This window comes from Pecten maximus, chromosome 7 (genome assembly GCF_902652985.1).
Source record: "Pecten maximus chromosome 7, xPecMax1.1, whole genome shotgun sequence".
NCBI lineage: Eukaryota > Metazoa > Mollusca > Bivalvia > Pectinida > Pectinidae > Pecten > Pecten maximus.
The window spans coordinates 28,517,485-28,541,957 of record NC_047021.1 but is presented as its reverse complement, the minus strand read 5'-3'; the positions used below and the strand labels follow the sequence as shown (position 1 = coordinate 28,541,957).

Genomic DNA, 24,473 nt, shown 5'->3' with positions numbered 1-24,473 from the left:
TTATAATCAATTAGGACAAAACGCTCAGAATCACCATGAGATTCACATCACAGTAAGCTTATGATTCAAAGGAATTACCAAACAACATCCAGTATTTGGTAACGACCACTCGACATTGGCAAACACAGCCAATTGCACTGTTGAACTAGCTTTTATTCTATAACTAGAGAGATAACGTTTAGTTGACAGAGATTTTACTCGATTATCGAGTGTTAGGTAACACTGAGATATATAAGGAGTTGCTCTCTATTCACAGTTGTTGGCCTCTGCTAGATAAATACAAGTCGTACGAGGGTTTTTTGTTCACTGCCGCTGGCCAAATACCTGCGATTTTGATAGGATGTAGATAACTGTGATATATACTGTCACACATTAGCGATAACATCTTTTTGGAGCCATTCATTTCAAAAAGAGAAAAGAGTTAAAACATAATACTATTTTTTTCAACATTTCTTGTCACCTTTTGAATAACCAAACGTTTTCATATATTTCTTTACATTTTTTTTTTTATCTCAAATAAAATGATTGGATTTAAATTAAACTCAAACAAACTTTTACTTAATCAACATTCGTCTTGGGTGGTAAAAGTATCTGTTGAAAAAGCAACTTATTACAGGCAAAAGGTCGCCATTTAAGTTTAATTAATAAGATTACCGAGAAATATTTACTTCACCTTAAACCCACGTAACTTCGGTTAGGTAAAGGTTAAACCTGGTAAACATACTTAGTAATCTGTCATTGTCAATAGAATAATAACTTAATATTTTTTTTTTCACGTGATAAAATATTTTCTTTGAGTACAGCAGTTAGCTTCAAGGAAAATCTACCACGCCAATCGTGCAGTTCCGAAAAAATAAATAAAAATAAAAGTAAAAGAGAACAGGTTTCATTGTCATTTGGAAGAGGCTGCTGTTCTGTTTAAAGTTTATACATATTTGTATTCTCGTTGTCTTATAAACATTTATGACATTTATGGTAATTTATTTAGACGATATCGATATTGATAACCATTCATCCTGACATACAGACAGCTTATTTCTCTTCAGTGTCATGGCTTTCCACTGCTATAATGGCGATATCTAATATATGTATAAATAATAATGTTGCCCATGCTGTTGTTGAGTAACTTTATAACTGTTTATGTTGAGAAGTCAACAAAACCAAGCATCTACGTTACAGTTCCAACCGCTGATGACAAGCCAAGTTAACACGTATCATCCGAACGTGACAGATCATGTAGCTTGGGATACGTTTTTAGCACCAAATTATATGAGATATATCTAGTTCTGATAGAAACATCTACGTTTAGTTTTGATATTTTTCTATTACATGTATAGTTAAATATATTTTCAATACATATTCGATACGCTGGTTGGGAATGAATGTTAGATTGGTTTGTCATAGTTGCTTCAGCTGCGTCTGATAACTTAACAGTTGTGATGTCCAATGCAGTTAATTAAACGTACTATTTTGATTGGTTAATAACAAAGGTTTGTTGTGTCATTAGTTCAACGTCGTATCAACACCGGAAGTTCATGTGAAGACGAAGCCTACATTAATTGGGCCAACTAAGGGTTACTACGTGACTACCATTTCAATGAACTGTCTTGGCGTAGACACTTTGGAATGGTATCTATCCTGACAACAGGATGGGACAGTTATGTGTGTGGTTTGTCCCCTTTATCACTGAGAGTCAGACACGAATTATTTAACACCAGTTTAATGGCATTTGTACAGGTATCTCACAGTCTGGGGACAAAGCCCTATAGAACCATTTGGGAATGGAATAAAAAATAAGAGAGAACAGGTCCCGGTTTCAGCAACTTTTCTTAGTTTGACATTTTCTATAAAAACATAGCAGAGTTTAAGGAAGTTCCTTAAATAAGATTTCCTATCAATTCTATACTGCTCACGTGAAATTTTTACATTAAGGCATGTCTTTAGATTAAAGAACGTTGATGAAATCGGGGCCTTTTCGCTTGGTTCACAGACTACTTACACCATCGCTGTCAACGCGTTGTTATAAATGGTAAGCAATCCTACTTAGTATACATTACAGCAGGAGTTCCCCAGGGATCAGTCTTAGGTCCATTACTTTTTTTAATATTCATAAACGACACTGTACAAGACCTCATTTGCACAATAAAACTATTCGCTGACGATACATCTCTATATGTCGAAGGGGAAACGCCGAATCTAACGGCCAACTTTTGAATGATAATCTAACAAAAATTCACGTGTGGTCTAAAACATGGCTTGTAAATTTTAATCCTAGCAAAACTGTAACAATGACAGTAAGCAAGAAACTTCAATCTAATTGAAATTAGACTTGTAATTTCCATATACAATACATTATCAATAAAGCCTCTAAAAAACTTAGTCTGCTCAGGAATCTTAAATTTCGTATTGACAGGAAGTGTCTTGAAACAATGTATTTTACTTTTATCAGACCTTTGCTAGAGTATGGCGATATTGTATGTGACAACATAACTTTACGCCAATGACAGATGCTTGAAAATATACAACTCGAATCAGCTAGAATCGTGACAGGTGCTACCAAACTCACAAGTCACCATAGACTAAATGTAGAAACCGGCTAGGACCCCCTCTTTGCACTAAGGAAAAAACATAAAACTATTCAATTTCATAAGATCGTCCATGGTCAGTGCCCTTCTTACCTAACAAATGCTCTACCTGCTCGCCACATTAATATACATTTCCATAATACCAGAAGACCTAATATTTTTTGGCAAGGTTTATGGAACGCACTTTCAGATGACATTAAATACAATCCTTGAATTACTAACCTTAAGAAATTCCTAAATACCGATGCTAGTATTGTTCCCTCACGCCATTATTACTGCAGAACTAGACACGGACAGATCCATCATGCACGACTTGGATGAATTGCAGCTCCTTAGTCACTTGACTCACGTAACTTAGTCGATAGTCCTATGTGTTCTTGTAATCTGTCTGCTGAAACTACCGAGTATTTCCTCCCCCATTGTCCCAACTACCAGCAGCTCAGAATTCAATGTTTTAGGAGCCTTCCTCCTAATTATAATATTATTTTTTCTAGACATGCCAGTACAGTTCAATGGAACTGTTTTTGATTGTGTCCAAAACTTTATCACTCAATCTAAGCGCAATCTAAGCGCTCTTAAAATATAACTACCCTTTATCTATGATCTGTGATATCTATTTAGAATTGTATCTGCAGTATATTTTGTATAAGTACTACGTTCCACAACAGGTGCAGCCCTGATGGTTCTATAGTCATACATTGTATGTTATCATGTAATCAGCGTTTGTTCCTGAAATAAAATGCCTGCAGCATCATTCCTTTTGAAACCCTTTCACCCTTTCACTTTCTTTCCCCAGCACATACGGAATTGTTAACACTGTTTCATTAGCTATCCATAAACACAAGGTGACGGATTTACATAAGTACCAAGTACTTGTTTCTGAATCCTTCATGTTGTATACATGCATGTACAATTTCAATTTATGATAATAAAATAAAGTTTAGATATAATCGGGGCCAGTATATTCCTAAATTAGTCCGAGAGGAGAGTTGGTATTAAGGGGCAGCACTTCAATAATGTGTATTACTGATATCTTCGAATCTGCGATAGGGTGATAATATTTTACTTCCTTTAAATATATACAATCCAATAGTCTATCTCACAGGCAAAATCAATAATAATAGATTCACATACGTGGTTCATTTTTTAATTTGATTTTTAATTATCGAAAGTTTGCTTACGCTATCAACTCACGATAGAAATTCCTAGCCTAACTTATTAACTTTACAAAGTACAGATTAATTCTGAACGTACTTAAGGAAACACAGTATGGTGATCTCATTTACCACCTCATACGGCAAAAAGAAAATGTTTAGAAACGGTGCTAAATTTATACCGCTAGTATTTCTCCGTCAGCCGAAAGAAAAAGACTTTATTATGTTTACAACAAAACTGACCGATATTAAGCATTTTTTCTCACGACATCAAAAGAGCGCTAGCTGAATGGCCTGTATAAACTACTAAGTGCCCGGATTAAGATTTTTGTGGACAAAGACAGACTGCAGTATCACATTCGTGGTGTATAATAAAGGTGTCAGGTAGATATACTACGTAGTAAACAGAACACAAAACTGTTATTACCGTTATAAATAGATAACAAAACTTCGAAACTACGGCTAATCTTCCAGGATGGGGCTTTTTCAATGACGTCTATATCTTTCGATGCGTCGCCGCTATTCTTTAAATACTTTTTTCGTGCTAAATTGGTAGTTTATGTATGATTATGTTGATCAATAACGAAAGCAAAAAATCCAGAAGTCTTTAGATGTCTATGGGTTGATATTTTTAGATATTCTCAAAACTTAATTTGTTAGTTTATAGTGAAGATCAAAATCAAAAGATCAAAAGAGTATTGGTTCATGAATAGAATGGTAGGATGGCACAGTGGTAACACACTTGTCTTTTTACCACGGCGGCCGGGGTTCGAATCCCCGATCGGACATGTAAAGGTTAGGATCATTTGCCCGACCACGTGTATTTTCTCCGGACACTCAGGCTTCCAAGCTGCTACACTACAGCACTAAGACCCCTCGCGCACTTCTTTTAAAGCTTACAGCTTGTTTCGCAATTGGTGTAAAATAAATAAAGTTTACATAACAATGACAAGGACCTTATCATATCAAGTACTATATGACGATGTCAAGGGCCTAGTAACTTTTCGATCAGAAATATAACGAGTTTCATAACTACTTGCAAAATAAGAATATCAAGTGTAATTAAAGAAAAAAACATTAAAACGCCCCTTTATATTTCCAATGCACCAATTACAATAACATTTAAACGTATGTGATGACGTCATTATAACTACTTTAAATGTCAGAATTAAGAATTCAGATAATTAAATGCTTACAAACATGACAATTTGTTTCGTTAACTGTCACTTTAAATAATGCAATTCATAGCAGTATATCTAATTTCAACAAATTATTTCAGTTAAAATCTCTGTTGTCCTGGGGTATTGGTCTGTGTATAACATATGGGGACGGGGTTGGGTGTTTGAACCCTGTGTGGGCGGTGTATTGACAGTGTGCTATTCCTCGCCTTCACTACTGTATAGTCCGGTTATGGACGAGTCACAGACTTAGATAGTATTACGTACTTTAAGGAGTGCTAACCCTCTTATAGCGGGATAGTGATCCTCTATGGTATAGGGTAGCCTAGTGGTAAAGCACCCGCCCTTCACTTATGTGACCGGGATTCGATTCCCCGATAGGACAGGTCACCTGCACGGCCATGTTGGATTCCATTAGGTATTCGGTTGAAATAAGATTTAAAATAAGCATTTCGCAATATCAATGGAAAAAAAAGGAAAAGAAAAGAAGGAAAAAAGGACTTTACATTTGTACATGTGTTGTATGTAAGGAGGCCACGGACCTGGGCATGTATGTTATATATAATGGTACTGACTAGGTTTCTGCATTACTCAAAGTAAAACATTCCAGACTGACATCTGTTTAAATTAAACACATGAAATGATATGAGGTATTCAAATGTTAATATGGACACAGGAATGTATTTGGCATTATAGTTTAATCCTTAATTAAACCAGGATTGTGTATTGTATACTATGATGTTGGTCGCTGTTACACCATAGTGCGGATAGGGCTCAATAGAAAATGTATTTGCATAGATTAGCAATTAAAATATCACCCATTGGATGTCGTATCCACATAAGTTTATTTCTATTGTCATAAGATGTCACAGTGTTTATTGTTTGACAATCAATGTATACCGTAATTTTCCGTAAAATGTACACTGACAAGAGATTAACGAAGTTACATTGGTGTATATATTCAAACTAAGCTAATTGAATGAGAAATTGGAAAGAAGGATCTATAACAAGCCGGACACATGTATACCCACACACTTACTTGTTTTAGTTATTTGTGGACAGTGGTTACCGTTAACATATAGACACATCGGTGAAAAAAATGTAGAAAATGTTTCAAATATCGTTTATAGTAGTTTTGGTAGTCATAAACAGGATGTAATATATTAGAGTTATTAATGGTCTTTAAAGGGACACTTCACTCTCGCCTCCCACGACACTCCGGGGAGAGGTCATCATCAACAACACTCCTAACTAAAATCAAATATTTAAATGTCCTTAACATGGGTAGTTACACAACTGTGGTAAAACCATGGATGTGGTGTCGATACAGATTACCCACGAGGTGTAGGAATATTTTGTGACAAGACGTGTCACTACAACTTAAATTGCCACACGGGCAGGGTTTCGGTCTCGTTTGAACTTAATTTTAACAAAAGTCTGCTAAATATCTATACATTTAAAAGAAAACTATCAAAAATGAGAAAAAACTAAAAGTGTTTCTGACGTTTTTCAGGACTAGACTAGAACGTGAAGATAATATTGTCATATCGAGTTTCATGCACTTGTTGTAATTAACGTCAAGTTTTACCCGTAAAAGAGTAAAAATGGATCATAACAACTAAAATCACATACAGCTAGCAGTAAAGACAACATATCAAATTAAGGAGGAATGAAGCTCTAAGGGGTTTTTCTCCCTTTTTTATGTCGATTACAAGTACATGTATATATCGTTATAAAAATCGGCGATGTATATTTCAATCAAAACGCAATGATATTATGTTGTGATCCAGTGTGTAATGAAAATGTTGATGAGGTTGATGATAATGAGGGCGAGTATGCTACAATCAGGCATCTTGCCAGCGCTCTGTCAGGAGAGTATGATCAAATGTAGTGTTCAAGTTTACATTCTCTTTGTTGTTGTTGACGACGACGACGACGACGACGACGATGATGACGATGATGATGAATCAAGTGTACATGTACTGTACCATGAAATAGACTATAGACTTAAGAATTACTTACAGTCTACACCGGGGTGTCATTTGTACCGAATTTTAATCTACACCCCCAAAACATCTGAAGATGTGCTATACACACTAGTGGAGGTCCAAATACAATGTATACTGACTGTAACTAATTCTCAAGTCCCTGTGAAATTTTGACACCCCGCTCCCCTGCCACATGAAAAGCGATTTGACAGTATTGTGTAATGTTATTTCCCGTGGGATTACACAATGAGTCTATGAGCTTTTTCTACAAACTACAGTGACACGACAGTGATAATCCCATATAAGCTGAAATCTATAGATAGACATCTTTACATTTATGATAACTTCGAACCATGGACAATTCGAATAATTCTTTCTCTCGAAATGAACTTTTTCGTCATTCAAGTTTTCTTCTTTGGATATGTTACACTGCGAAGAAAGACTTTTCATTGTAGAATATTTAATACCTGTACATATCAAGTGTTATTCTACATTAAAAACTTAATTCACTCTTGTAGGATGATGATAAGATATCCTAGTAAAATATTTATTATAACTTCGACTTGCCGACATCCATATCGCTACCACCTCAACATGCCGAGATTTTGTTGCCGTATAATCGACGATAAACTAGCGTGTCCTAGTACAATGTTTATGACGACTTTGATATACCGAGGTTTTATTGAAGTTTGATTGATATCCATGTATCATGACACATCACATATATATTCTAAGTCATATTTATAACGACTGTGATTTATTGAGGTTAAACTAGTAATATCCCATGAGCTGATAGAGCAAAGGGTAAAATTTGGGAAGCCGCGATTCAATTTTATATCTTGAGGTGCTAGTAAGATGAATCTATGACTGGTCGTCGTATCAACTGCTCCACTCATTTCCTTACTGTAATTGATTTAAATCTATTGCATATCAAAGTATTGTCTTGTCCTTATATGACTTAAGCTGTGGCGAGGAAGTTAAACACCCCGAATGAAAGTTTTGAAGAATGACTTAATTTTTATTGTATATCTTAATAAATATGACACAGATGATATACAATTGTAATTGGAAAAAACAAATCTGAACGTGCAAATATATATAAGGTAAGCTAATTATTTTCTGATATTACCGAAAGTATAACCTTGTGATTATAGTATCATATAAAGTTTCTATCAAGGGTTCACGGTAATTGAGGGTACCTGATGTAGATTTTGAGCGATTTTACATAAGCGTGACTTGCAATTTGTGTGTGTGCTATATCTAATGAGAACGGACGAAATTATACATTTCTGATAATAACGACAATAAATCTGTTTCGAAAACTACCATTGTACGTAAACGTTGTCAAATGAACTTTGATACACTGCATGTCATTCCATTGATCATCAACGGTATATCAACAAGCGAAAATAACAATTAAATATACCTAACTATTTCAATGCCTTTCGTAAACACTAACCAGAATTGATAATAAATCCTAAGAACAACTCTATTTGTAATTTTTGATCTGAGAATAACTTTTACAGATATTCTCAGATCAAAAATTACAAATAGAGTTAGTAACAAAATAAAGACAAGCAAAAAAAACACGTATCTTGTGTTTTCTATCAACACCGTATTGGTGTTTGTCCTATTCGCTTACTTACGACACGTGATATTCTGTATTAACTAACAGGGTTCCGTAACTTCAGATCACGTGATTCGTATAACGTAACCTTATGTCATAATAACTTCATTTATTGTCCGATTATAAGGCTCCCTTTAAATATCCACCCCATGGCTCCACGTATCTGACCTAACATTACTTCATTGTCACTGTGGATTAATTTCTGTAACAAGTTTGCCATTTCTCTGTGACACTCATTAACAGTGTATTCACCAACAACGTCTCAGGGATAAGCTCGGTCAAAGGTCAATTGCAATTAATTACGCGTGTCACCCTTTTTGTCCTGAACTCACAAAACTGCGCAAAACCTAATTAACAGAACTGAACTTGTTCTCGGTAACCAGGTTACAAAATACACATACGTGAAATCGAAACCGGTTTAATCAAACAGAAGTACAAAAATGTCCGTCTTAGAATAATAAAATATACATTATGTAGTTTACAGTCATGTTCGTGATTAAGTCTGAAATTCTCAACTCGTTATGTCGGTATAGTTCCACCATACCAAGACCAGCGAAGAATGAAAATGTAATCCTCACTGACTTACATAAACCCAATTCTCGAATCTGCATTTATTAGAATCATTCAAAGTAATATACAAGATCGTCTTTACCGATCAAAAACACTACTCCCGATTGACCCTTTTTCGGGTTCAATACGTCCCTGCTATAATAAATTATATATATACATTTATGGTGCCTTCTTGAGGTATTCGTTACTTTAGACCACGACGGGCAAGAGGTATCGATAAATTTGACAAATGGCTGGAGTATAGACCTTATCGGTTGTTTAGTTACACAAATAAGGTTTTTGTTATCAGTTTTTATTGTTTGGAAATTTGGAGAAAACATTTTGAGATACCTGAATTTAAGGCTGATATTACTTTTTGCTGTGATTAAAAATCCAAATCAGTATGAGTTGGAAACCAATATAGAAGTTTTCGGTAACCTTACCTACACATTATGTTACGTAAAAAACTCCAATTTAAAAGATTCCTTCTCATAACATTTACCACTATCTTTGTAGCCCAATAACGAGGGAAAATTCTGCGTAAATGAAAGAAAGAAGGAAAGAAAACTACGAAAAGGAAAAACTACATCAAAGAGTAAAAATACAAAAGAGAGACCCACATTCATATGGTTCCAGATAATTCAATGTTATCAGGATAAAAAAACAACACAATTTTTTTTATATCCCTTCGCATATCCAGAAAAAAAATATTTGGATACAAATTCAGATGTTTTTAGTAGCATTTCATCACGTCAGTTACATAAAAAACTAAAATTCAAAAGATTCCTATAGATATTATACATGCATATAATTATATTACTGTCTTGGAGTCCATATGGAGAGAATATCTGCGTAAAAGACAGAAAGAAATCAAAGAAAGAAAGAAAAAAAGAAAGAAAGAAAAGAAAGAAAGAAAACTACAAAAAGAAAACAAAAATATATGAACGAGTTAAAGTACAATAAAAAAGACTCACCTTCACATGTTTCCAGATAAATCAATGTTATCAGGACAGAAAACACAATTTTGTTATATCCCTTCACATATCCAGAATACATATCACTATTAACAACGAAGAAAAAACTGTAAAGATCCACAAGAACAGAATACCACTTTTTATATATACGTATATACTGTGACAGTAAAACCCGTGTCACGCGACCTCCTGACGATAACACATATCACCTCGTATCGTAGCCTATCGGCATTGTTATGTTTAAATATTTTCTTCTCTGTTTGATGTAGATTTAGAATCACGTGATACAAATTCAGCGCTTACGTCTTAAATCATAGATGCGGGAAATTAAAATGCATGTACCGTATACAGTGTATTTATATACGTCTTATGTGTGTCTAGAACAAGGTTCTCACATCAAACACAAAATATAGTGTTATTCGTGTAGTTAAGCGTTATCACAACCCTATATCACGATATACACTGCTATACTACCCGTAATTTTTAACAATAAGACATGTACAAACAGCATGTGTGACTGACTTAATCACCTTACTGTCATTTAATTAAAGCAACGAGTCTCGGTAATTCGCTCAATACACACCCAACAAACTATTAAATGTTACTGCTTTATGATAAAAACGAAGAAAATATCAAAATCGTAAATCGTTACCTTTTAATGAAAACCGTAATTTCGAGAATTATTCGCCATGAAAATGAATGTTAAACAGAATGACAAAATCAAATTTTAAACACTTTAAAGTAATTGATATCATTTAAAGCATACAAATGTATGCATATGATAACGAAATGTATAATAAACAACCATATCGGAGTTTACCTGTCAGATGTTTATGTAACTCGATATTATTCAATACGCTGGTGTCGTTACAGCCTGTATAATGACAGCAAGTAACATATAATAGGGCCATAGTTAAACGAGAGAAGACATTGTCAGTATTAGGTAGTCATGACAAAAGGAATTGTGGGTAATCATGTAACCATGGTATCAGAAGTAAACTGTGTAGATAATCATGTAACTGTGGTAACAGCGGGTAGACAGTGTGACAATGTAGATACTAGTACTAATGTAACATTGGTAACACAAGGGTCGACAATGTATATACTAGTACTAATGTAACATTGGTAACACAAGGGTCGACAATGTATAGATACTGGTACTAATGTAACATTGGTAACACAAGGGTCGACAATGTAGATACTAGTACTAATGTAACATTGGTAACACAAGGGTCGACAATGTAGATACTAGTACTAATGTAACATTGGTAACACAGGGGTCGACAATGTAGATGCTAGTACTAATGTAACATTGGTAACAAAAGGGTCGACAATGTAGATACTAGTACTAATGTAACATTGGTAACACAGGGGTCGACAATGTAGATACTAGTACTAATATAACATTGGTAACACAGGGGTCGACAATGTAGATACTAGTACTAATGTAACATTGGTAACACAATGGTCGACAATGTATATACTAGTACTAATGCAACATTGGTAACACAGGGGTCGACAATGTAGATACTAGTACTAATGTAACATTGGTAACACAGTGGTCGACAATGTAGATACTAGTACTAATGTAACATTGGTAACACAGGGGTCGACAATGTAGATACTAGTACTAATGTAACATTGGTAACACAAGGGTCGACAATGTAAATACTAGTACTAATGTAACATTGGTAACACAAGGGACGATAATATATATACTAGTACTAATGTAACATTGGTAACACAAGGGTCGACAATGTAAATACTAGTACTAATGTAACATTGGTAACACAAGGGTCGACAATGTAGATACTAGTACTAATGTAACATTGGTAACACAAGGGTCGACAATGTAGATACTAGTACTAATGTAACATTGGTAACACAAGGGTCGACAATGTAGATACTAGTACTAATGTAACATTGGTAACACAATGGTCGACAATGTAGATACTAGTACTAATGTAACATTGGTAACACAGGGGTCGACAATGTAGATACTATATTACTAATGTAGCATTGGTAACACAGGGGTCGACAATGTATATACTAGTACTAATGTAACATTGGTAACACAAGGGTCGACAATGTAGATACTAGTACTAATGTAACATTGGTAACACAGGGGTCGACAATGTATATACTAGTACTAATGTAACATTGGTAACAAGGGTCGACAATGTATATACTAGTACTAATGTAACATTGGTAAAACAAGGGTCGACAATGTATATACTAGTACTAATGTAACATTGGTAACACAAGGGTTGACAATGTAGATACTAGTACTAATGTAAAATTGGTAACACAGGGGTCGACAATGTAGATACTAGTACTAATGTAACATTGGTAACACAAGGGTCGACAATGTATATACTAGTACTAATGTAACTTTGGTAACACAAGGGTCGACAATGTAGATACTAGTACTAATGTAACATTGGTAACACAGTGGTCGACAATGTAGATATTAGTACTAATGTAACATTGGTAACACAATGGTCGACAATGTAGATACTAGTACTAATGTAACATTGGTAACATAAGGGTCGACAATGTAGATACTAGTACTAATGTAACATTGGTAACACAGGGGTCGACAATGTATATACTAGTACTAATGTAACATTGGCAACACAGGGGTCGACAATGTAGATACTAGTACTAATGTTACATTGGTAACACAGGGGTCGACAATGTAGATACTAGTACTAATGTAACATTGGTAACACAAGGGTCGACAATGTAGATACTAGTACTAATGTTACATTGGTAACACAAGGGTCGACAATGTAGGTACTAGTACTAATGTAACATTGGTAACACAGGGGTCGACAATGTAGATACTAGTACTACTGTAACATTGGTAACACAAGGGTCGACAATGTAGATACTAGTACTAATGTAACATTGGTAACACAGGGGTCGACAATGTATATACTAGTACTAATGTAACATTGGTAACACAGGGGTCGACAATGTATAGATACTAGTACTGATGTAACATTGGTAACACAGGGGTCGACAATGTATATACTAGTACTAATGTAACATTGGTAACACAAGGGTCGACAATGTAGATACTAGTACTAATGTAACATTGGTAACACAAGGGTCGACAATGTATATACTAGTACTAATGTAACATTGGTAACACAAGGGTCGACAATGTAGATACTAGTACTAATGTAACATTGGTAACACAGTGGTCGACAATGTAGATATTAGTACTAATGTAACATTGGTAACACAGGGGTCGACAATGTATATACTAATACTAATGTAACATTGGTAACACAGTGGTCGACAATGTAGATACTAGTACTAATGTAACATTGGTAACACAAGGGTCGACAATGTAGATACTAGTACTAATGTAACATTGGTAACACAAGGGTCGACAATGTAGATACTAGTACTAATGTAATATTGGTAACACAAGGGTCGACAATGTAGATACTAGTATTAATGTAACATTGGTAACACAGGGGTCGACAATGTAGATACTAGTACTAATGTAACATTGGTAACACAGGGGTCGACAATGTAGATACTAGTACTAATGTAACATTGGTAACACAATGGTCGACAATGTAGATACTAGTACTAATGTAACATTGGTAACACAAAGGTCGACAATGTAGATACTAGTACTAATGTAACATTGGTAACACAGGGGTCGACAATGTAGATACTAGTACTAATGTAATATTGGTAACACAGGGGTCGACAATGTAGATACTAGTACTAATGTAACATTGGTAACACAATGGTCGACAATGTAGATACTAGTACTAATGTAACATTGGTAACACAGGGGTCGACAATGTATATACTAGTACTAATGTAACATTGGTAACAAGGGTCGACAATGTAGATACTATATTACTAATGTAACATTGGTAACACAGGGGTCGACAATGTAGATACTAGTACTAATGTTACATTGGTAACACAATGGTCGACAATGTAGATACTATATTACTAATGTAACATTGGTAACACAGGGGTCGACAATGTAGATACTAGTACTAATGTAACATTGGTAACACAGGGGTCGATAATGTAGATACTGGTACTAATGTAACATTGGTAACACAAAGGGTCGACAATGTAGATACTAGTACTAATGTAACATTGGTAACACAGGGGTCGACAATGTAGGTACTAGTACTAATGTAACATTGGTAACACAGGGGTCGACAATGTAGATACTAGTACTAATGTAACATTGGTAACACAGGGGTCGACAATGTATATACTAGTACTAATGTAACATTGGTAACACAGGGGTCGACAATGTAGATACTAGTACTAATGTAACATTGGTAACACAAGGGTCGACAATGTAGATACTAGTACTAATGTAACATTGGTAACACAAGGGTCGACAATGTAGATACTAGTACTAATGTAACATTGGTAACACAGGGGTCGACAATGTATATACTAGTACTAATGTAACATTGGTAACACAAGGGTCGACAATGTAGATACTAGTACTAATGTAACATTGGTAACACAAGGGTCGACAATGTATATACTAGTACTAATGTAACATTGGTAACACAAGGGTCGACAATGTAGATACTAGTACTAATGTAACATTGGTAACACAAGGGTCGACAATGTATATACTAGTACTAATGTAACATTGGTAACACAAGGGTCGACAATGTAGATACTAGTACTAATGTAACATTGGTAACACAGGGGTCGACAATGTATATACTAGTACTAATGTAACATTGGTAACACAGGGGTCGACAATGTAGATACTATAGTACTAATGTAACATTGGTAACACAAGGGTCGACAATGTATATACTAGTACTAATGTAACATTGGTAACACAGGGGTCGACAATGTAGATACTAGTACTAATGTAACATTGGTAACACAGGGGTCGACAATGTAGATACTAGTACTAATGTAACATTGGTAACACAAGGGTCGACAATGTATAGATACTAGTACTAATGTAACATTGGTAACACAGGGGTCGACAATGTAGATACTATAGTATTAATGTAACATTGGTAACACAAGGGTCGACAATGTAGATACTAGTACTAATGTAACATTGGTTACACAAGGGTCGACAATGTAGATACTAGTACTAATGTAACATTGGTAACACAGGGGTCGACAATGTATATACTAGTACTAATGTAACATTGGTAACACAGGGGTCGACAATGTAGATACTAGTACTAATGTAACATTGGTAACACAAGGTTCGACAATGTAGATACTAGTACTAATGTAACATTGGTAACATAAGGGTCGACAATGTAGATACTAGTACTAATGTAACATTAGTAACACAAGGGTCGGCGATGTAGACATTGTTAGAATGTAACTTTGGTTATATAGTCAACATAGGTAATAAAGTACAATGACAATCACTGTGAAATTTAGAATTCGGTTTGATTTTGATGAAAACGTGTACACCTTGAAATAACGCCGACTGACAGATAAGTAGAATATCGCACCTGTCTGATCTAGCCGGGGGACACAATGGTGCTTAAGTAAGTTTTAATGTCTGTTTGAAATCAGGTTAATGGGAAATGACGCCTCGGCTGACACAAGGATCTATTGTTCCTGTATACACACCAATTGTCCTCCTATATAGGTACTCGAGTGATTAGCGGAATTATTTAAATCTATTTTGCCATTTTGTCGGAGAAATTCGACTTGTAACAATCAGAGACAGGGACTTTAGATAAGGTTCCAGTCCATACTCTCGTGAATGCTGATATCAGGCGCTTCATCGTGAATACAATTCCGTGAAAAGTTATGTTTTTGTTTAATGATGTAACCGACACTTTTGAAATGCCAATTTTTGTAAGAAAATAAAGTTATCGATATTATAATATTATCTATTAGATAAACAATGTTTAAATAAACATACGTGAAAAACACAAAGTCGTATTTTTGTGAGTATATAATTTATATAGTCTTAAAACCCAGTACCAGTAACCAGAAATGAAGACTCAATCTTCGATGTTTGTCATAACCGTTTTAATGGAATTCATCATTCTGTTTTTGATTTCCTGAATACTAGTACACCAAATTACCAGCTACATGTTTAGTTATATCTTTGTGGCATTATACTTTGTTTAATAATCATATATTTGATTCATATTCTTGTTGGATTAAATTTAAGGGTGAATATTGAAATTGATTTTGTTGTATTCCAACTAAACATATATATCTTAAGTAATGTGATGCTAGGAATTCATGTCTATCTGTAAATATCTTCACATGTTTGGTGATTTGATGCTTGTATCAACGCTCGGATTTCATGTCTGTCTGTAAAATCTTCACATATTTGGTGATTTGATGTTTGTATCAACGCTCGGATTTCATGTCTGTCTGTACAATCTTCACATAGTTGGTGATTTGATGTTTGTATCAACGCACGGATTTCATGTCTGTGTAAATATCTTCACATGTTTGGTGATTTGATGTTTGTATCAATGTTAGATGCAGGTAACAGGATCATGTCGGTGTCTAGAAATCATGCTTTTCCTGTGCGTAATTTTCCAAGAAATAATTTTCATATATCTGTATAACCTAAAACTGAGGTTGATATTTACTAACGGAGATTAAAGGGATGGGAATTATACTGTAATTGGTATATAGGACACAGAAAAAAGGTAAAAAATGAAAAAGTAGAGAAATAAGCCAATAATGACATTGAAAAACAACAATCCAATCAACAAAGTGAAGATAGGCAATAGTACTACTGTCTGTATCTGGTGTTGGAGTTGTTTAAACGTGTGGTTACGATCAGTTACAAAAGGGTATTTTATGTTCATTTGAATTCGTCCAAATAACACATGAAACATATTTTGAAGTACGTGGATAGGTTCAGTTACATAGTCACCCTGTAGATCTAGTGCACGACAATTTACTGTGTATGGCACGCTAGGAAGAAAAACCCTTTAAATATAGCACCTACTGCTACATAGTCCTAACGAAGTAGTGTTCTATTTGTTCAGAGAAAATATTTACAAATATAAGTGGAACCAATTATACAATTTATTTGATTTATTCCAACACCGTCATTAAAGACGAAACACCAGCCATTTAAAAGATAAAACTCAGTTACATGTTTATTTTTGGTTGGCGATGACAATATACACAGTGTTCCCGATCACGAGATAATTTGTGAGGGTGTGACTGGGCCGCGGGGTCTGAATACAAAAGGCATTGGTGAATTATAAGTATATAGTGGTTGTTAGTTATTTAAATATGATGTTTGGACACTTTTTGTACATTTGGAGATTGTATAAATACCACATAATTTAAAACGTAATCGTGAAATATCATATATCATATGCGTCTGATATATTTCATTTCAAAAAAAAAGAAAAAAATGTACGGAAACATTCAATTGGATTAGAAAGCATATGTGAAATATCTTTAAAAGCTATTTTTATCAACTTAATTTCCACCTTGAATCAGTTATAAGTAATAATAATAATATGCGCAAAATCTTTGTACAGAGTGTAAATTAGCGGACAACATAATTAAATCAACACATAGGATCTGATAATGAAAGTAAGTTAACAAAGGAATTCATTGCTAATTAATTCCACATATTAGGAAAGAAAACTGTTATTTTCTTTTGAAAGGGCTCTTATAATTTAAAATCATTATTTTTTAAGTAACAAGATCTCTAATAAATATTTCAGATATCTCGTCAATGTTATTACAAAATGATTTATCCTTAACATAATTTGTATAAGATATTTGATGTAAGTGGAAGAGCGACATTGTGCTTTGGATAAATGGTCTGTCTGGTCTATCTGGTCCGTCTGGTCTGTCTGGTCCGTCTGGTCCGTCTGTCTGTCTGTCTGGTCTGTCTGGTCCGTCGAAGGTTTCTCTGTAATACCCGTATTCGTCCTCTTTAATATCGACAAGTGAGTGTTGACTTTCATTCGATAATCAATCTTCCCATTAATACACCCATATACTGCTCTTTTTCTATAGAAATGTAAACGCTAAAAATAAAGAAAAAAAAGAAAAAGATATAAATCAAAAATAAAATAAAAAATGAAATAAAAATGGAATGGAATGAAAATCACCAGAATTTGAATTTAAATAATTTTTATTGCAAAAAATACACAAAAGGATTGAAAGCAAGGTATCACAACTTATCAATTTCCTCTCTGTAATACAATTTATACATATGCAAAACTAAGCAATAGCCTAATGATAAACACCATATTACTATTCTATTATGGTTTCTTAAACAGAGCAGAAAAAAAGGAAAGGATAGGAGAATAAACAGTAGATCATAACGCACTCTTTCATGCATTGTCCTCCTTTGCTCTAAGCCCCGGGAGACAGCCATTGGGGTGGATATCCACATAGTATCGAGTGGAGATTTAAAGGTAAATTAATTGAACGTTAATGATTAGATCAGATTTAATATAATTATTTTAATGTATATCGACAAATATTTAAACAAGCTGTGTGAGACATTTAGGATTTAAAAAAAAAAAAGTCTTTTCATTCAAATCTGGTAAAATCATCAGTAAATCAAATCATGTCTGTGCTTAATCCGAGTGTCAGTTTCAAATTAAACGATGATAATTGTAAGGTTATGTTTCATTATACAAACGTACAGTGCCTGGTTATAATAGTCACTGGTACGTAATAATACACAGGGCTAAAATTAATTCGATAACAATCATGTACATGGATAATAAATGAGGTTTATGTGACGTTTTCTATCAGTTAATTTATGATAAAATAACGGTACGCAGCAACTAAAACGACGATAGTGGACTATTCATGTCCGATAAAAGTGGGATATTTGTTTTAAAGATAATGACGTTATTTTGTACAGGGATGAAACAATGAGATACCAAACAATGTACCTTTGCATGGTTGTATGCTAATAGGAATGAAAATGTTTTTTTTGCTAAACCTGTTTTCTTTCAGGCCATCATTAAAAAGGCAGAACATTTATGTAAATAAGACGATTTGTAGATAAAATGTTACGTGATACATCATCCCTGTACTGTTATTCTATCTGTGTTTCTGTATTGAAGATTTAACAGACAGATTGACATGTTTTAAAAAAATCAAGATAAGTTGATGTGAAATGTTTAAAGTGATGTACACCATGATTAGATATTACAATAGCAGCGATAAGGTAAGTTATATAAATACAATATAAAACACTTATATCAAAATACTTAATACAACCGAATACAAATACTGAAATACATTGTATGATTATACATTGTCTACTGTAAATTACCAAATAACTTAAATAGCGACAAGTATACATATTCATGAGCGTGTGCATATAAAGGTATCACTCAGCATATGTAGAGCCCTTGATAATCCTATATTATATTATATCAGGTAAACCTTTGACATTAATTAACTTCTTTTATATCATGACGAACTCGTCAAAAATGTATTCAGATTTTACTTTCACTTTGTAAGTGGTATTGTAAAGAAAATATAATCGTTTTCTCTAAAGTAAGTTGGTGCGATTGTCTCCCTTCGGTCACAATCCTGAATCCTATTAAGATTTAAATTGATTTTGTCGCTGAAGTTTTGTATTACAAATAGTAAACCTGAATGTCTATTGATGTAATATGTTATGAATTATACACCCGTGTGTAAGGTACAATGGTCAGGATGTCCTTTTTGTCCCGTATAACTCCCGTCTCTGCTGGCGGTAGTATAACGTTATTAAAGTGGACTTTCCATTCAATGCATATTCACGTATTAATTGCTTTTACATAAAGCATTTTCTTCAACTTTTTCTGATTTCATAGCGAAAGAAACAGCAAAATTTGGGAACATAATTAATTCTAATTCAATTTCATATACAGATCTGGGCATAATCTCAAATATGGCTGTTTCCTAACTATATTTTATATATCATACTACATGCTAAAATTCGGACAAACAAGGGTCGTTTTTCGATATTAACAGCGCTTTTTGTCAAATCTTTCCATCCGTGGGAAACAAGATGGTTTAAAGGTCGATACAAATAGCCCTCAAAAAAGAGCATGTTTGGCTGATTAACAGTAAATATTTCGACAATACAACGAGGTCCATGCTATAATCGAGATGTGAGTGATATAGACACCTATCCAATGCTTCAGACTGGATTTGTATTGTATGTACTTACTGACTCCGTACACACTGAGATTAGGTGGTGTTGATGGTTATCTTTTTTGATGAATCAAATATATCAGACGAATGATATCATGGCAGGTTATTTGGATGACGCAATGTCTAATGAAAACCTTAAAAAGTAAGTAATTTAGTTACATCATGCAACATCCAATGGCCAATTTGTGTCGAGAATCATCGCCAACTGAACCTATTTGGCGTTTTACTGCTTAGAAGAACGAATCGAATGAATTATCTTTTTTTATATTAATTATTCTGCAACCCAAACTATTCACTTTTTTTTTTTTTTTTTTAATCTTTTATCTAATTCACTGGGAATGGAGATATCTGAATCTGTCATACTGAAAACACAACAAAAGCACACGTACTTTCACAAGTGTCTTGTCTTTAATTAGAAGCGACAATGGAAACTGTGCAAAAGCTTCAGCTCCCTACCGGCCTACTCTTAAAACAGCATAGGTTCAATGGATTAAATACATCATATGTCTTTCTTTCTTAAAACCATTTTTTGGAAAGTTCATATCTTAGCAGTGGTAAAATTCTAAGACCTAATGTGACTGTTTATTGGTGAATACATCTGGTGGATGTATTGGCCCTTGTCCACTAAGCATTTTGAAAATGTGAAATACATGGATTAGATTTATATGACGGGTGTCGTCGTTGAAGGAGACGACGCTTATCCTCCCGAAACGCATGATCTTGTTATCTCCGTATACTTTTTCAACGGTCTTTGCGTTATTGTATATTTTGTAATAACAAGTAACGACGAAATTTGACAATATCGTTACTAAGATATCATTTGTCACGAGGTGTGTAAATATTCTTCTGTAGTCGCAATGATGAAGTATGATCTGTCACAGGATAAGCGTTTACAAATAAGCTTGTATTCAATATAGCAGGTATCTTCATGTATGTAGAATATAAACCAATGCCAGTTGTATATAGTTGTGTTTTTCATGAAAATAAATGAATCTGAATCCGAACATGAGTCATAGACTGCTCATATCACACAGCATTATGAATTATTTATTGGACATGCTGCTTCTTTGTATTTAAAATAAATAAGTAAATAAATAGATATATCAATAGGTTTGAAGGAGTCCCCGTTGGTCTTGCACAAACGTGGGCGTGACCCTGAATTTATTCCGTTCGTGCTCGGGGTCATAATATAACTCATGCAGAGCTGTCACTGATCAAGTCAATAGTAATGATAGATGTGCTTATTGAACTGTAATTCATACCACTTATCATATGATTATCAAAGAAAAAAAATCACGTGAGGATGTTACATATGACAGAGGAAGAATGCATATATCATTAGTATGTTACTAATGGCAGCTGTTGTTCTCTTATGGAATGTATTTGCGATTACGGAAAAGTGTTGCTTAAAGATTAAACTATTTTTTTAATATTTCTTACTAATGTTTCATTGAACATGCATTGCCCTAAACACCGAAAAGTTCCATTAACTGTAACGATTGTGTTCCCTTGTTAAAATCCTCACACTTTTACGGATTTTATTAAGAAACAAATATTTGAGGGAAATCATTAAATAGTTTATAATAGTCTTTACTATTTTTTTCAATATATATGTATTTTTCGCGAAACTATTTTCCCCATAAATGACTAGAACTGTCGCCAGGATGGCTGACTAATACCCCCGCAATCTACACAAGTCAATGGTGAATTGGAACTGTTAATTAGAGGCTTACTAAGATAACCCAGTAATATAGTAACCAGTTGCCATAGCAACCATAATTTTGTGAAAAATAAAGTGGCATGCACATCTACACATGCTCCTCTTTATTTGTGTGAAGTTTCATTGAAATCGGCCCATCTGTTTAGGAGGAGTTGTCCGATCAAACTTAAAGTTATGGTTTATCAGAAAACCTGTTTATAGTGACCAGTTGCTATAGCAACCATAATTTTGAAAGAAAAGAAAGTGGCATGCACATCTACAAATGGTCCTCTATATTTGTGTGAAGTTTCATTGAAATCGGCCCTTCGGTTTAGGAGGAGTTGTCGGGACAAACTTAAAGTTATAGTTCTTATCAGAAAACCTGTTTATAGTGACCAGTTGCCATAGCAACCATAATTTTGAGAAAAATAAAGTGGCATGCACATCTACACATGGTCCTCTATATTTGTGTGAAGTTTCATTGAAATCGGCCCTTCGGTTTAGGAGGAGTTGTCCGATCAAACTTAAAGTTATGGTTTATCAGAAAACCTGTTTATAGTGACCAGTTGCCATAGCAACCATAATTTTGAAAGAAAAGAAAGTGGCATGCACATCTACACATGGTCCTCTATATTTTTTGTGAAGTTTCATTGAAATCGGCCCTTCGGTTTAGGAGGAGTTGTCCGGACAAACTTAAAGTTATAGTTCTTATCAGAAAACCTGTTTATAGTGACCAGTTGCCATAGCAACCATAATTTTGAGAAAAATAAAGTGGCATGCACATCTACACATGGTCCTCTATATTTGTGTGAAGTTTCATTGAAATCGGCCCTTCGGTTTAGGAGTTGTCCGGACAAACTTACAGTTATAGTTCTTATCAGAAAACCTGTTTATAGTGACCAGTTGCCATAGCAACCATAATTTTGAGAAAAATAAAGTGGCATGCACATCTACAAATGGTCCTCTATATTTGTGTGAAGTTTCATTGAAATCGGCCCTTCGGTTTAGGAGGAGTTGTCCGGACAAAATGCGTCTACAGACAGACGGACGGACGGACGGACGGACAGACAACCTGATTCCAGTATACCCCCCCCCCCCCCCCCCCCCCCCCTAACTTCGTTGCGGGGGTATAAAAAAAACATGACAATAACAATATTTAGCGTATCATGATAGCCCTGTGGAATATCTAACGGGTACATAGCTGAGAAAAACGATTATTGAGTGATGAATGGGGTTTTACTCAATGATAAGGACCGGGCTGTGGTGACGGTATATATATATATATAGGATTGAATGAACCCATCTAAGCTTTTTTATGTTTTCTTTTATGTAAGTGTCATTCAAAGATGCCGTGACGTCATATAACGGACGCGTGCATAAAGTAAATGCAATTATGCAGTGAATGCAATTCTTTTGTAGATATGTTCATATCTAATAAATACCACGTAAATGGTACTCATCTGAGCGTGGGAAACATTGAGAAAACAAGGTGGAAAATTGTATAAAATTTTCCATAATTCAAATAAAAAATGTTCTTTCACCTTTAAATCACAGGAACTGTACACTTATTATCACTATTTAAATATCGACATGTTTTAGATTAAAATATTTACATAATCACGCAAAGCTACTCAAATATAAATCAACTATTCTATATAAACATCTAAAACCTCCCACATATAACTTACTAGGTAGCATGTATAAACAATATATAAACATAGACTAGTTTGGGGTCAGTATAGACACGAGCCTTAATCAAATATACATGTAAGCCAATTATTCGGGATGTCCTACATGCTGTTCTTCACCATTCACATACACACGACATTCATCGAGGGAGTGCCAGGGAGAAATCAGATAGAGACTATTAATATGTACAGACGAGGCAATGATGGAACAGTAGTGGTACAATACATTTGTTTTGTATAAATCGTAGATGTACTCATGAAAATAAAAATGATTAATCCAGTTATCACCAATCAAGTTGTCTCGTAATATGCACCACTATTCTGGCTAACATATCCACGACTGATTCGACTGGTCTCCTTTATCGCTGTACAACTAATTCAATTGTTCCTATATTCGATGTTTTAAGCCACTTTTACAGGCCAGTAACGATATTTTGGTGTCGAAGAATTTTAGCGGATATTTTTGTTTGTTAATTTTGTTTTGCTTTGTCGAAACAGGTAGGTTTCAATATTGTGTATCCAAGTTCTACACTCTCCATCCACTCTGTGTCATACAAAGCCATGTAGTTATATTGTGAATTACAACTAAATGTATACAAACAAGAAGAAACTTAGGCTGATAATCTGTAATTGTACTTTTTCTGTGTCCATTTCTTTTCACTAGTGTTTTGATTAAGCTATGCATACTTACAATAAAAAACTAAAAAACGTAGAATACATTTGTAGCGTTAATGACGATATACATTATGTGATACCTGTGATTGTATCTCATTTGATATCAAGTCCTAATACATTGTATCAAATATAAAAATAAATTGGTTATTTAATTAATTATACGAGTCATGAACCATCTTTGCATATCAGAAGGTATACCTCATT

At 34.3% G+C, this 24,473-nt stretch overlaps 1 protein-coding gene across 1 annotated transcript in view; it reads right to left on the bottom strand.

The window, feature by feature from the left end:
• Positions 1-10,338, bottom strand: part of LOC117331162 (protocadherin Fat 4-like) — a 49,476-nt gene extending 39,138 nt beyond the window's left edge. Inside the window, 1 exon segment of the mRNA XM_033889759.1 lies at positions 10,056-10,338. Coding sequence (XP_033745650.1) covers positions 10,056-10,137 — 82 coding nt within the window. The 5' untranslated portion in view covers positions 10,138-10,338.
• Between the last annotated feature and the right edge of the window lie 14,135 nt (positions 10,339-24,473).